We start from the raw sequence: 15,221 nt of genomic DNA on the forward strand, positions 1-15,221 counted from the left end.
AAGACTAAATACATAATAATAGTAATTCAGCTTTCATTCTACACTTCTTTAAAAGTAGAAAGCTGGCCCAACAAGTCAACAGATGTTTTTTTTAATAAACATATTTAATAAATATTCTTCTTTTTGGAGAATAAGGACACCAGACATTCCAGAATAATTAGAGGGAAGGACTGCAGAATAGTATTGAGTTTGTAGAGTGAAACTGCTGGTACTAAAAAACCAACATTGATATATATGTGTCAATGAAACACGTGCACATTTTGCATATTTTAATTCAGACCCCCACCAATCTGGTACCATGCACAGTACATATTAGTGGCTGGCCAATTTAAATGAGCCCCTGAAGTGCTTCTTCTGAATTAATCTTCCTTGAAAGGAATCTAGTTCGTTAACTCAGACTGTACTACAATGTGAACAAAAACAGTTCAATCACAAGTCAGAAGTGGGACAATCAGGAGAAAAGCTCAGTACCAAATATTAATGTAAAGATATCATAAGAGTTTAATAGAACAGATAAAGGTCATTGTGTTCTGTTTGGCTTTATCACTGGAAAAGAGCCCTGGACACATTTGTTCTAGCAGCAGATATACGACCTTGCTGTATGGGAAGTTTGAACAGAAGTCAATGAGCAGTTAACTTGCAGAGTGGCAAAAGTAAGTTCATTGCCTTATATCTTCTTGGGTTTTCAAAATATTAAAAGCTTTTCATGTTCTCCTACTGAGCCCTTTTGAGATCTCCATTAAAATTTATATTAAATTAAAATTGGAATGGAAGGAGATCAGACATCAAAGCTCACAGCACTAGATGAATCCATATTCTATTAAAGGTTTCTGTATTGCTTTCTGCATCCTCAGGAAATGTAAAGTACAATAGAAAGCACAGTTAACTCTTTTTTAGAAACAGATTATGCAGGCAATTTTTTTAATTCCTAGCTATTGATAAAAACAATCATGAGGTTGATGCACTTTTATGTTTGTTTCCAGGATGGTTAGAGGCAGATGCAGAGAACAGGATCAATAAGAAATTAGTGTTTCTATCATTAACAGGATATTATTTACCCCATGGCCTTCATTAAATGTTCTAGTGAGATAGGAATCCTGTAATTAGAGACTATAACCTATAAATATAATGGATTCCTGCTACTTTAAAGTGCTAATAAGAGGATGGTCGTAGGAAAAAAAAATCAATGCATTATCACTTTCGTTTATAATCAGAGTACATCATCTATAATGAGAGAAAAAAGCATATGTGCATTTGCTGACTGATGCTTTACACTGAAACAGTTACAGGCAGAGAGAGAACACTGAAGAGTCAGAAGATGTTTTAAAAGACCATGTCAGGAAATATACTATGTGTAGTGAAAAAAAGCCATAGGCTGTCATTGTCCTCTTGCAACCCTGACTTCTTAGAGACTAACAGGGGATGAAATTCTTTTCTTTCTTTTTTTGTGTTTGTGGACTGGTTTTGTTTTGTATTAGAACTGAAAGAAGCAAATGATCATTAATGTAATGTCTCCTTCTTTTGTTCAAATTCAGTGCTGAGTACAAGCGAAGAACTAAGTACGTGCAGAAAAGCCTGAATCCTGAGTGGAATCAGACAGTCATTTATAAAAATATCTCCACGGAGCAGGTGCGTGACTGATAGTACTATTCAGTGCAATTTGTTGTTTTGTTTGTGTGGTCTGCATTGCTTACTGTGAAGGGAGCAGCATTACTGGCAATTTTGTGAACTCGTGTGAAATCTTACCAAATTTGGGTGAAATTTGGAACTATTTCCTTACCTCTTTTAGAGTTCAGAATATCAGTACTTTTTTCTTTTCTTTCTATTCACAAAAATGATCATTTGTGTGGATTAGACTCACAAGCATGTCAAAAGTGCAGATGAGTTAATTCAAAAAATGATAACAGAATACAAGGAATTAATAAAAAGACAAAAGCTGCTGAAGTAGATGCAGAAATCAGCATAATTCTTGGTTCCAAAAGCCATGCCATTTCACAGAAAACACAGATCCTACCATTTTCTTTTTCAAAAATGTTTATGAAGTCTAGAGATACATGTTGACACTTAACAGTAATGTACAGCAGTAGACTTAAAATATGAATCTGTTCAACAAAATTCAGAAGAGATTTCATTTCCTTGCTGGGAAGGAGGTCTGTGGAAATCTTCTCTGTTTCTTGATATCTTCATAACCCTAACTGACCTAAGGGTTTAACTGAGGCAGTATGTGGCACTTCATTCTTCTTTTTCTTTATGTCTCCTTTTAAAGAGAATTTTTACTGCTTGAAGAAGGCACAGTGAGACCTTCTCTCTTTCTCTTTCTCTTTCTCTCTTTCTTCTTTCCTCTTTTTTTTTTCCTTTCTTCTCTTTTCCACATGGCAAAGTCCAAAAGTAGTTTTGCCTTATTAACAATATTTTCACATCATGTTTTGAGCTCACATGTTTAAAGTTAGCACAATCAAACTGCTCTCTGTCATGTAGGAGCACTGTCTCATTTTCTTGTGAGTACATTGCCAGTACATTGCCTACTTGCAGAAACCCACTGTCATATGGAGACTATTTCAGAAAAATCATTTTCAGTAATGCTACCAGTTAAACTCATGATGGAGATCACAACTTTTGGTTTCATTAACTAAATAAAACTGGATGATGTAAGGCAAAACCTTACTTTGCTGTGGTGGTATAATGGTTCCTTTTAAAATCACTAGCCATTCAGTGTTCTTTGCCTTTAGTACATAAATATATCTTTGCAAAACCAAATTTTCCTCCTCTTTGAAACTCATTTCGTATACTGCCTAATAAAGCTCTTTTGATGATTTTTCATTGTCATAATATTTTATAGGACCTTTATTGAACTAAGAGGCTTAGAATAGATATCTGAAAGAAATACAGAATACTGCAAGTTTTCAGCACAGCTTTATTATCATACTAATGTAAAAAATTCTAGTGAAGAAGGGTTGTAGTTACTTGAAAATCTTCTCTATTTTTCCATTTCCACCAAAAATCTGTCAACATCTTTTTTTTTTTTCTTTTCCTGGATCTCTACATTTTTCTCTCTGTCCTTGCGCAGTCATCACTTGTAACAAGAAATGAACATGTCCTCCCAGAATAGCAAAGGTTGAGACAACGCATTTCTGGAAAGTATTTAGGGTATTCCTGTTTTCAAGGACAAAAATGCATATACTCAATATAGCATCTAGTAGGAAATTGTGTAACCCAGGAAACTAAAAGTAGCGTGGAATAGTGGTTTCTCAACTTATTTTTTAGGTTATTTTCACATCGATGCTGTCTTGGAACAGTTAAGAAATTTTATTCAGTCAAGGAAATCAGCTTTACATCTATTCTGCATAGGTTGTTCAAGAGACAACCTTTCCCTTGTTCAACTTTTTGCTTAATTTTGGCAGGTATTCTTAAGAAGACTGTGTTAAAAGTTCTCTAATTAGCTAAGATTTAAAAAGATAAAGATTAAGGAATTACCCTCTATTATTATTTTTATTTAATCTTAGCTGTCCAGTAATATTTTTATCTTCTTAAAGAATACAGTCTAGATGCTAAAAATATTATAATTTCCCTTTGTGTGGGTTTACAAAGATATACAGATTTTAACTCGTTTTCCAAAGAAACTGGATTTGTACAGTTACTCATTTTTCTAAAATTAGCTGGGAGCAGAAGATATTCATAATACATAATAATAAAATGAAATTATTAGTTAACGGCAATATAGAGTGATTAAAAACTGTCTGGGTCTTTGTTACGTTAAACCAAAGGAAAGCGAAAGTTAAGAGGAAATACAAGTCTTCTTCACTTACAGCTTCACAGTCTGACTTCATAGATATCTCATTCCCCGTCTGTCAAGACAAATTAATACATCAACAACTTGCTAGCCTTTTGCCTCAGTATACAACACCAATAATCAGTCTTCTTTTTATTCCCATCAATCAGTCTTCTTCTTCCCATCTGTCCCCAGAGACCCCTGGATGACACTCAGGTCAATCCTTCCAGTAAGGCCAACAACTTTGGATGACAGCTTTTCTCTTTTGAGCTATCTTTCATACAGAGATCTTTAGTGAAAAATGTAGAGGGGAAGACATATGAGGAATGGCTGAAGTCGCTTGTTTTGTTTAGCCTGAGAGGAAGCAATTGTGGATGAGAGGCTGGAAAGTAGCCCTGCAAAAGGGAGTCTGGGGTTTCTGGTTGACAGCAAGTCAAATACGAATCAGTAGTGTGCCCTGGCAAGCCAACCATACCCTTGGATGCACCAGGCACAGCACTGCTAGCCAGTCAAGGAAAGGGATTTTCCCTCTCTGCCATGCTCTGGTGCAGCCTCACCTTGAGTACTACATGCAGTTCGAGACATCACAATATAAGAAGGACATAAACCTTTTAGGGAGCACCCATGGATGGCTATGAATATGTTGAATTATCTGGAGGGCAAGATGTATGAGGAGTGGCTGAGATCACTTAGTTTGCTCCTCCTAGAGAAGAGGAAACTGAGGGAAAGCCTGACGGCAGTCTACAGCTTCCTCATGAGGGGAGCACACAGAGGCAGATGCTGATCTCTTCTCTTTGGCAACAGTGATGAGACCCAAGAAAACAATGTGGAACTGTGTCAGGGAGGTTAGGTATTGTGAAAAGGTTCTAGGTTCCTCACTGAGAGGGTGGTAAGACCCTGAAACAGGTTTTCAAGTGCAGTGGTCACAGCCCAAAGCTCCAGGAGTTCAAAAATAATTTGAACAATGCTCTCAGACATAGGGCTTGGATTTCGGATGGTCCTGTGTGGAGCCAGAAGTTAGACTCAGTGATACTTGTGGATTCCTTCCAATATTCTATGTTTGGTTTTATGATAAAAAAAAAAGACTTGTTTCTAGTTCTAGCCTGTAATAAGAGTGCTTGATACAACTGCCATGTTTAACAAGATCTTCAAATAGTAGGTTTTGATAGCCGTCATTAATGCCTAGCAGTACAACTTGTCCTGCATATCTGGACTACTTGCAGAGTCTCACTGATGACACTGAACTTTCAAAAGTATAAAAGCTAGGTCTTCATAGGTGAAATTGTTTTTATGTATACAAATAATACATAAGAAATCCATATTATAATGCATTTTAGCCAAATGTCCAAGTTCAGAGAACTCAATCCTGATGATGAGAAAAGCTACAAAAATACAGAAATGGGGCTTTGAAAATCAGGCTGGCTCTTGTGGTGGGCACACATTCTGTCACAAATAACTTGTGGGAACCCCTAAAGTGGAGCAAAGCATAGGTCTATTTGTCTTGATAGCAAATAATAGCCCCAAATTATTTCTCTGAGATGAAGGTTGATGGGAAGACAAAACTGCCTGGCTGTCAACTGTGAAAAAAATGGTACAAGGAGGAGATAATAAGAAGAAAACTCCATTCACTTGATCTGAAGTTTATGATGGCAATGGGGTTAATTATTTTTTACTTAAATTGCAGCTGAAAAAGAAAACACTGGAAGTAACTGTCTGGGATTATGATAGATTCTCCTCGAATGACTTCCTTGGTGAAGTAAGTATCTTCCTTCTCTCTGCTCTGACTAGTTAGAAAGCTGATGAACTGCATGTTAGTATCAGTCTTTGGAAATTATTTATGGATTAAATTATGCTATCAAGACATGTTTTAGCGTTTCTGCAACTAACTGTGAAGTGAGTTATTTGGTCTTGCTGATTCAAGCTCTCCTTTTTAACAGTGAAAACAGGTAACATTACTGCCAATGTATAAGCGAAGGCAAAATCTTGTAAGATTTATTCTGAATACACTAGTAATTAATAATAAATAAGATGAGGGATCGTGGGAAGTAGTCTGTCTTTTAAAAGCAAATAAATAAACACAGATGTACAATACAGAATTACAAATAATAACTAGGATGTAAAAGAATAATTAGAAATGCTATTGTTGAAAAGGGTTGTAATTAGAAGCCTAGAAAAATCAATTGCTCAAATTACTGTTCTTATACAGAGTAACTCAGAGTACCTCAGCTTAGTCTGCATTTGAATTTAGCAGAAGTGCACTCAGTTCAGTTCCCAATTGTGTAACTATAAAACTGAGCAATCAGTGTCACTATTTGAACAATTACTAAAATAAATTTATAGGAAGAAGCTACATGATTACTTACTTCCTGTATGCTGCATCAGTTTTCCTGTTAAATTCAGCATTTCATCCAAAAGCAGGGCTTTACTGAATATTTATGTCATTGTTATTTATGACATTCAGAAAATAGATGCTCCAGCATGTACTTCTACAGGAAGATTTAAACTTTTGCCTTCAAATATTTTCCACCTCTAGAATTATTTTATTTATTAAATCATTCAAACTTAAATATGAAAACAATACTTCACAGAAAAATGGAGAAGACTATCCAGTGTATATCAGGAGTATTTTGAAGTCCAGAGGAATAACGCACAGTAACATCAAAATAAGGGATATCCGCATTATGCCCTAAGGAATTTTTAAAGAGCTTGCACAAAAGCACAAGCACAGATGGTACTGAGCATCACAGACTGCTAGAAAGTTGAACAGAGCCATCACCGCTTGCATGCCACTGGATTCAAATGGTGCATCATGGTTCACATCCATGAGAACAAACCCTTTTCTCCTCAAAACAGAGCCACTAGCCTATATTGTCTAGTGGGAACAATTTGTAACTATGTTGTCTTGCAAGCCATTCCTCAAACCATTATCAAAAAACCATACTAGAGAGGATGCTAAGTAGTTAATTTGTTCAGATTATTTATAGATTTAAGCAGGGACTAAAGCAGCTCATAAACAACTTATGAAGCTGAAAGAAAAAATGGAAAGAAAAAAAGCTTCTAACCTTGTAGAAAAAAAAATTAGATGTGAAGAAACTGCATTCCATACCAAGATCTTGCTGAAACGTATTACTGTATGGACAGCAATATACTAATAAATGTGGGTTTCCAACCACAGCTGGTTTACATCAGGCTAGTTTAGATTGTGAGCAAAGTCCTGAATCTGTCAGCACACGGCTTTATACTCTGAGCTGCTTATATTTGATTGTGGCTTCTGCTAACACAATTGCAGATGCCTCTGCTGTACACCATCATTAATAGATCAGATATAGGCTGTATGTTGTGTTTTGGTTCATTTATAGGTATTGATCGACTTGTCCAGTGTCTCTCAGCTTGACAACACTCCTCGGTGGTACCCTTTGAAAGAACAGAGTGAGAACATTGATCACGGGAAATCTCATTCCGGACAGAATAGCCAGCAATCTCCAAAACCATCTGTCATCAAGAGCAGGAGTCATGGAATCTTCCCAGACCCTTCCAAGGGTAGGAATAACTCAGTGCACCTGATTTGAATTTTTTTCCCAGGTGACAGGAAAACATGCTATTTCTAAGTTCTAATGGAAAAATAAAGATACTGCTATGAAGTTTGTATACACTTGTATACACTTGTATACACTTATATTAAAAACTTATTTCTCTCTCTGGTCAATTCACTGGAGACCTGTGCTAATGCTTAATTTGGCCCAATCAGTGCTAGCAAGCTCAGAGTATTTGTGTCATTAAAACAGCAACCTTTAAGCTATATGGTCTTTTTACATCTGCTATAGATTCTGTGACTGTTTTCTTTTTTTTCTGGTAACTTCGACCAAATTCAATACATCTTTAGCTTTCTATTTTTCATATTCTTTAAATATTCCATGACATTTCATCTTCTAACAATGCCACATTAATATTTTATGGAATAACTATTATGCTATAATAACGCATATGCGTTTCTAGTCAATAATGGGCTGTGGTATACCTAAATTACAGTGGAAATCAGTGGAGCTGATATAGTAGAATTTTACTAGTGCTTACAAAAGGAGAATTGATCTCAGTGTCTCCTGCTCCAAGAAATTTATCTCTTTTTTTTTTTTTAATACTAAGTACTCAGTGGCCAGTTGCCCTCTTAAAGAAACATCTGCAATATCAGTGCAATTGCAATCCCAAATACAATCCAGACGAGTGCCTCTGAGGGATAAGACTGCTCCATCTCCTTTCTACTTCAATGCAATGTTTTGCTGGCAATTGGTGTCTGTGTAAGATCTACATCCAAATCAGAAGTTAGTGCAGAAGGTATTAGACCAATCATTTGGCAGGAGAGAGAGAAAAATTGCTTGTGTTACCTAAGATTTGATTACCAGCATAAGAGATACTGGTTATTCTGCACATACTAGAGAAGTAGAAAGCAAGAAACAAATCAGGCTTTAGTCTATCCGTAATCCCCAGAGTGGACCAGTTCAGGAAGCATAATTAACAGATGTTAGAAATCTAGTAATAAATGAATTATTCCCTGGGCAATGGTGAGGAAGTAGAAATTGGTTCTTAATAAGAGTTTCCTAATCACAGTATGTCCTGAAACACTGAATAGTGTTGCACAGCTTAATTTTTATTCCTTGTTCTAGAATGTAGCTAGAAAGGCAAACTGAGAGAAAGAAAATGAGTTTGTTTTTAATAAATGCAACAGTTGTGCTTCTCCATTTCCTCGGTAGACATGCAGGTTCCCACCATTGAGAAATCCCACAGCAGTCCAGGGAGCTCCAAATCTTCTTCTGAAGGACACCTACGCTCTCATGGGCCATCCCGCAGCCAAAGCAAAACCAGTGTCACTCAAACCCACCTTGAAGACGCTGGGGCAGCCATCGCTGCTGCTGAAGCAGCTGTCCAACAGCTTCGCCTTCAACCAAGTAAAAGACGCAAATAAATTCCTCAGCATGGCAGCTTAATGTTCATCTGTTGCCTTTTTCCCTGCTGTCTTTCCCTCTTGGCTATTTTTTTCTGTTCTTGGCACACTGTGCTCACTCTTTTCAATGTCTTTCTTTATGTGCCCGTGTGTGAATACATATAATTACAATATACTCTTGTATTTAGATGTTTTTTATTTATTTATTTTAATTTATATAGACTGCAGTGAAACTGGCTGTTTCTCCATCACTTCCTTCACTCATGGTCCATGATGTTCCATATTTGTGCATGATTCACAGAGAGTTCCATTGTGTGATGATGTTTTGATGTCACTAAATAAATACCAGTGAAGTAACCAAAACCTGCAGAGATGCAGTTGCCAGTTTTGCAAGTTCCACACCAGTACTGAGAACACTCTAACAATAAGATATACCTATGAGTACTAATCAAGAAGGGAAGTACCATATACAAAAGATTTAAAGTTGGGAAAAAAAGTTTTTTAACAGCATAACTAAGATACCAATTTTTGAAACATGAATGAAAATATGTAACAGTTTTTGGAAAGGAAATGTAAGGCAACCTTCTTTATCTCTCACATAAAGCCATGTTAGTGATGAGCAGAACAGCAATACAAAAAAATATTAAGCACACAATTAACAAGTAGTTTTTGACAGAGTTAACATGTTATCAAAGTTGGAATTCAGAGCTAAGTCAGTTGTCATCATTCACGTTTTCTACGAATTTTTCTGCTACACATTGATTAATGGGTCAGGATGGGTTTTATCTGGCATCTTTAAGTAGATTAATAAATTAGAACTTTCCTATTTAAGAGGATAGCTCTCCAGAGCTGTCATACCAGCATCTGTTTGTTAGTTGAGGATTTAACTGATAGCAAATCAAACTCTATGACTCTGGATTCATTGTGTTTGTCTTCAGGATTTATTGATATGCCATAAAATTACCATGGTGTCATGCAAAAACTAGGGGGAAATGATTTCCCTTGCCTTCACCATCATTAATAAAAGAAACAGCCAGTTTTAGTACTCTTTAATGCTGTGCATGTGGTGTCTCTTTGGTGTTTGAAAACACTACTTATTTAAATACAGAAAAAAAACACTTCTGTTTGCATGAATAACATTTAAGCTGGTTCCATCTGAGGATACATACTCTGGGTTTCCATTTCACCCACACTGCCACAGCAGCACATAAAAGCGGTCAATCTAATCATGCCAGGAAGCAGCACAGACACAGCATAGCAGGAGTCCTCCCTATTCAAAGAACTCAGTCTGACAATCTGCCTCCACCAGCCAATGACAACAAAGACCAAAGCCAACTAGCCCTCAGGAAAGTGATGTCTGATGGACCAGTCAAGCCTGAAGGAGGTGAGCAGAAGGGCATGGTTAAGAAACAAAGCACATCCCAAATCCTTCTTGCCATGTCTACTAATTCATTGCAATATTTAATTATTTATTTTATCCTTCCGTTAAGTGCTGTAAATGTTAACATGAATCAAGAACTCTGCTTGATTTTTCCACATCAGCACATAATTATGTAACAAAAAAAACTATGCTAAGAAATGTTACAAAACAAAAAACATATATGCTTCCATTCCACTGGAGGACTTCTCTTGAAAAATTGTATAGCTTTGCTCATGTTGTCGGCTAATGAGAGCATGCAATCAAGTTAGTCTGTTTAAGCATGATTAAACATACCTTATGACAAAAAACTAATTGCACATTTTGTTCCTGGAATTCTAATTGGGACGTTAACAATTGCTTTTTTTTCTCACCCAGTATTGTTATGCCATAGGCATGAATAATTTTTTAAACCACCAGTGGAAAGGAAAGTTTGATCCATGTATAGTTCAATCTTTTGACAACTCTCCAATCAGTCTCTTAAATGACTTTACACCCATAGACATCTGTTCATCAAATCTAAATGCTACATATCGTCAACTTAACCGTTCATCACAAATAAAGAGCCAGAATCTCAGCTGATTCAAATTGATACTGTTCTATTGACTTCTGGAGCATTTTGGTTATTTCCAAGGAATCTGAGGGATTATCCAAATAAACTCAGAGATTGGACTCCCAGATCTTCTCTTGTGTGTATTCCCTTTCCAACCTCACATGAATCATTGAAGATTTTTTTGTTAACCCTATTATACACCATGGGCAATAAAGTACAGCTTAGAATGTAAGAAAGAAAGAGAGCATGATATTTCAAATGATACATACTAAACATGAGTCATTAAGATATATAGTGTGAGGGAGAAATAGCTAATTAACAAGGGTAAATTTAATTAATAATTTTAAACATTGTATTTAGAAACAATGAGTTTATCTTCTCTGAAAGCTTTAAGAAAACTTCTTTAAAAATATATTCCTACACTCATGCACGTGGCCAGACTCTACAGCTCAGCTTCTGACACTCAGTTCAGGCAGAGGCTAGAGTAGATCATGACACTAGTTCAGGTACCGTAACTGAAAGATCCATCCTATTCCTGGAATGTCTACCATAGAAATCTAAATAACTCGTGATCTTTTACAGTATCATGTTTGTAGACACTTGTCATAAAGACTTACAGTCTAACAATGTCTTTTGGCAGAGAGAAATAATGCTAAACCCTTTTCCTTATGATACAAGGTTGAACCAAGGTTCGCATACACTTTTGGGGTAAAGAAAGATCCAGGCTATTGGCTTTAATTGCTATGGTTATGTTAGCATCTTTACTTTCAAAACTGTGAAAAGGATATGTATCAATACATATTTGGCTGAGAGCAATATTAGAAGCATATTACAGAGTCCTAGGAATAAGGGCCATAATTTATATCAATTATATATTAATGAGGTTGGAGTTACTATAAGAAGACATGGTACTTTTGTCTTTTTACTTCTGGCAAACGCAGGTAATGCACAATGGCCTTCACAAATTTGACAAATTTGGTTTCAGACCTGTGAGAAGTTTGGGCTTCTTCTTACTGTTCGAAAACTAGTTTGTTCTAATTTATTCATGTAAGGTGGGCTAGAAATTACAGTTTTGAGGGTATTACAATTTTGATCAGTTATCTTCAGTTTCGTGGAGTATTTAAGTTAAACCAGGAAAGATTATGAGCTTAAATGGAAAGGGCACCAGGACTTTAACTCAAATCAGTTTTCAGCATTCTTTGAGGGAAGAAGAGGAGGTGAAGGAAAGAGATTTTTTGTCTAATTCAACAATTCTAAAAGTTGAGACAATTGTAAATAATGAATATTAGGGCATCATCAGTTTCAAGTCCGTTCCTCCAGGTATGCTGCATGGTTGTGCTACCCACCCCCATCACGATCTATTTTGTTGGCATCATTATTTTATGAAATGGATCAGTTGACTTACCAAGTTAGTAAGGATTGATTTTGCACTTTTTGTCACTAAATGTCAAAGCCCTGTCTTAATAAAGCCATTACAGATAATGTAGAACATTATTATTATTATCACATCAGTTTATCTGAATTTGTCGGAGAACAGCACCTTTTAAAACAGCTGTTTGTTTTTTCAGGCCAAGTATACAATGTGGTAGCAAAATAGTGATATTTCCACAACTGTGATGGGAAGAAATCTACTCTGTTGCATGTTGATCTGTCCTTCCACACATAACTTAAGAGAACCCTTAGAAGAAGTTTCTTCTTTTAACTCAGTGTATTTTTTGCCTTGCATTGGATTACCTCTTAAGCAAAACCAAACAAAAAGAACCCTCAGAATGCCTCAGGGAAATCATTCTCTACTTCTGGACCTATGACCTTTCCCATCAAATATATTTTGTTAGTTAACAAGTTGATTGTATGTCTGATGAGAAGCAAAAAGGAAATCATGAACAAAAACATCACTTACAGTACTGTGAATGAGGAGGATGTACATCACTTTAAGCTTATTAGACTGAACTATTTATTTATTTTAAACAGTAAAAAGTATATTTTAATTGATCTGTTTTAAAATTAAGGTGAAGCTACAACAGAAGACTTTGTTCAGCACATTTGTAAAAGCCAACATTCAACTACAGCATTTAATTAAAAATATACTCTGAAGTATAGCGTCCTTGTTGCCTGTAAGAGATAAGAGTGCAATCTGCAACTAAACAAATTGCACAATATACATTCCCCTCACACCCTTCAGAAAGGAACAATAACATTTCAGAGCAAGACCTTTGAAGGCAGAAGCAGCAAGGGATCCAAGCCAGAGGGAGACAGAAGTGCCTGGGTTTAAGTTAATCTGAATTCACTTCTATGAAAAATTTGAATCACAGCCAATTATACATTCACATAAAATTAAACACATTCCTTTCAACATAAGCTGTGTATTAGGGTTTATCCACCAGATTAGTCAGTTTTTGAGATAGTACAAATCAACCAATCATCTGCTTTTATGTCAATAATTTATCCCACAGAAGGATCTTGCCTGTTATGTGGAAATTTATAGGTAGGTCACTTATGTTTAAAGAATAATAAATGATTGTAGAGTTCTCCAGATAATTAAACAATTGCAAATATTATGATTATAATTACTGGTTCTCTGCATATATGCATATATAAAATGCAGGTGCATCTGCAACAGTTATTTCCTGATTTTATGTAGAAAGCCTTTTCTAAGACAGTTAATAGTTAAAAAGAGATAAACTACATGGTTTAGTTTTAATAACTTCCAATAAGGCAAGTGAGAAGGAGAATGAATGGTGTAATTTCCCTTCAGCAACAGAAGTAAATTTAACAAATGAAGTATAAAGGTGCACCAACTCCACTTCACTATAGTTGAAAGTACACAAATGGCCATTTTTAGAGTATGCAGTTTCATAGGTAGTTTTGGTATCCACACAGATGTTCTATATATCTGCCTAATGGGTAGAATTCAATGGGATGTCTGTTTTTATTTGCAGAGGAAGATGTGTTAGTTTTGCCCCAAAAGATACTATTTACATTGTTTAAATTTATTACTTTAAGATATCAAATGGTCAGTGGAAGAAAATATTTTAAAACCAAATAAGAGAATTTCTAGAAGACTACTCTGATTCTTCCTAGGATCATTGGAGCACAATAAATCAGTATTTGAATAGCTAAGTTGATGGTCTAAACCTGAATATCATTGTACACAAGTGATTTTTTTTCTACTTATTCAAACAGACACTCATGAGAGATAAGCTGAGTCAATACCCTCTTGCTTGAACATCCCTATCGTGGTAGATGACAAAAGAGATCAATGCTTTTAGCTGCTTTACTGTGTACCTCTTGTGTTGTTTGGCACATGTAAAACAAATACCAGGAGAAAGTACTGCTCTGCTCCTGACCTGAATTAGCAAATGTTCAAGATCTAATGAAAATACATTGTATTTCAGTTAAAGATCCAAACATACCTATTGATAACAGAAAGATATCACAAGGAGGTAGTGGCAGCAATTTCTATCATTGTTCCTGTATTATACTCAATAGGTATGTTCACCTAATGTGACAAAGCTTCCTCAACCAAAAGCCCCTTCAACCTAAAACTTCTGGCATTTTAAAATCAGAGCATTTTCTGGAAAAAAATACTAACTAATGCATGTTGCCCATCTCATACAGAACATTTCATCTTCTACATTTTCTATTGCCACTCAAAACCTTTTTTGTGATGCCCTAAGAAGATATTACTTCCCAAATAGTTGTGTGTCAAGTGATTATATTGGTCAGAGAATGATCTACTATTAGAGCTAATGCTGTTAGGAAAGAGAGGTTTTCCCTCAGCAATTGTAAAAGTTGAGACAATAGTGAACAATGAATATGAAGGTATCATCAGTTTGCAAGTCCATTCTTGTAGGGATTCTGCATGGTGGTTGTGTTACCCACACCCATCAAAACCTATTTTATTGCCCTCTGGCTTTATGGAATGGAACAGTCAACATAGCGAGTTAGTAATACACTATGCATAAACATTTTAACAACTGTATTCAGATCACACAGTCTGTCAAATTATACCTCTTGAAGACCTCCAGTTCAAAACACCTTAGCTCAAAAGGCAGTATGCCTGCTTTTGGCTCCTTCATACACCAACTTTGGCAAGAGTTCTCTTAAGTGTCAGTATAGCAGCAGGTTAAAGCTACACAAAAATGTGGTGTGATGTATGTACCAGTAGGATATTGTTAGCAGCATAAAATCTATGATACAGGCCTGAGCTGGCACTGTGTAATTTCTAGCCACTTAACAATAAAATAAAAATAAAAATAAAAATAAAATAATTATGTTCACAACAATGTAAACTGAAAGGAAACTGATTCCTAACTTCCATAAATCTTTTGCATTGGATTGACTGTGGATTTAAATATCTCCTTATCTGGGCTCCCATTTTCACACTTTTAATAGGCAATGATATGTTTTCACTTCCTACAGTAATTTAGGATACGTCCTTCATGCTTACATAATTTACTGCCCAAAGCTTTTTTATATAAACTGTTCCACCAGTTTCTTAATTCCCAAGATAAAAGGCTTTTAGATGGCTACAAATAACCAA

At 35.7% G+C, this 15,221-nt stretch overlaps 1 protein-coding gene across 7 annotated transcripts in view; it reads left to right on the forward strand.

The window, feature by feature from the left end:
* PCLO (piccolo presynaptic cytomatrix protein) overlaps window positions 1–15,221 on the forward strand; it is a 343,040-nt gene that overhangs the window by 270,743 nt on the left and 57,076 nt on the right. For 3 of the 7 annotated variants that reach the window (XM_021384447.1, XM_021384448.1, XM_021384449.1), the window contains 5 exons: window positions 1,536–1,629; window positions 5,454–5,525; window positions 7,129–7,309; window positions 8,518–8,712; window positions 9,910–10,092. In XM_021384447.1, coding sequence (XP_021240122.1) covers window positions 1,536–1,629; window positions 5,454–5,525; window positions 7,129–7,309; window positions 8,518–8,712; window positions 9,910–10,092 — 725 coding nt within the window. The remainder of the gene's footprint in view (window positions 1–1,535; window positions 1,630–5,453; window positions 5,526–7,128; window positions 7,310–8,517; window positions 8,713–9,909; window positions 10,093–15,221) is intronic. The other 4 variants (XM_021384451.1, XM_021384455.1, XM_021384450.1 and 1 more) reach the window with 3 other exon arrangements.

This window comes from Numida meleagris, chromosome 1 (genome assembly GCF_002078875.1).
Source record: "Numida meleagris isolate 19003 breed g44 Domestic line chromosome 1, NumMel1.0, whole genome shotgun sequence".
Taxonomy (NCBI): domain Eukaryota; kingdom Metazoa; phylum Chordata; class Aves; order Galliformes; family Numididae; genus Numida; species Numida meleagris.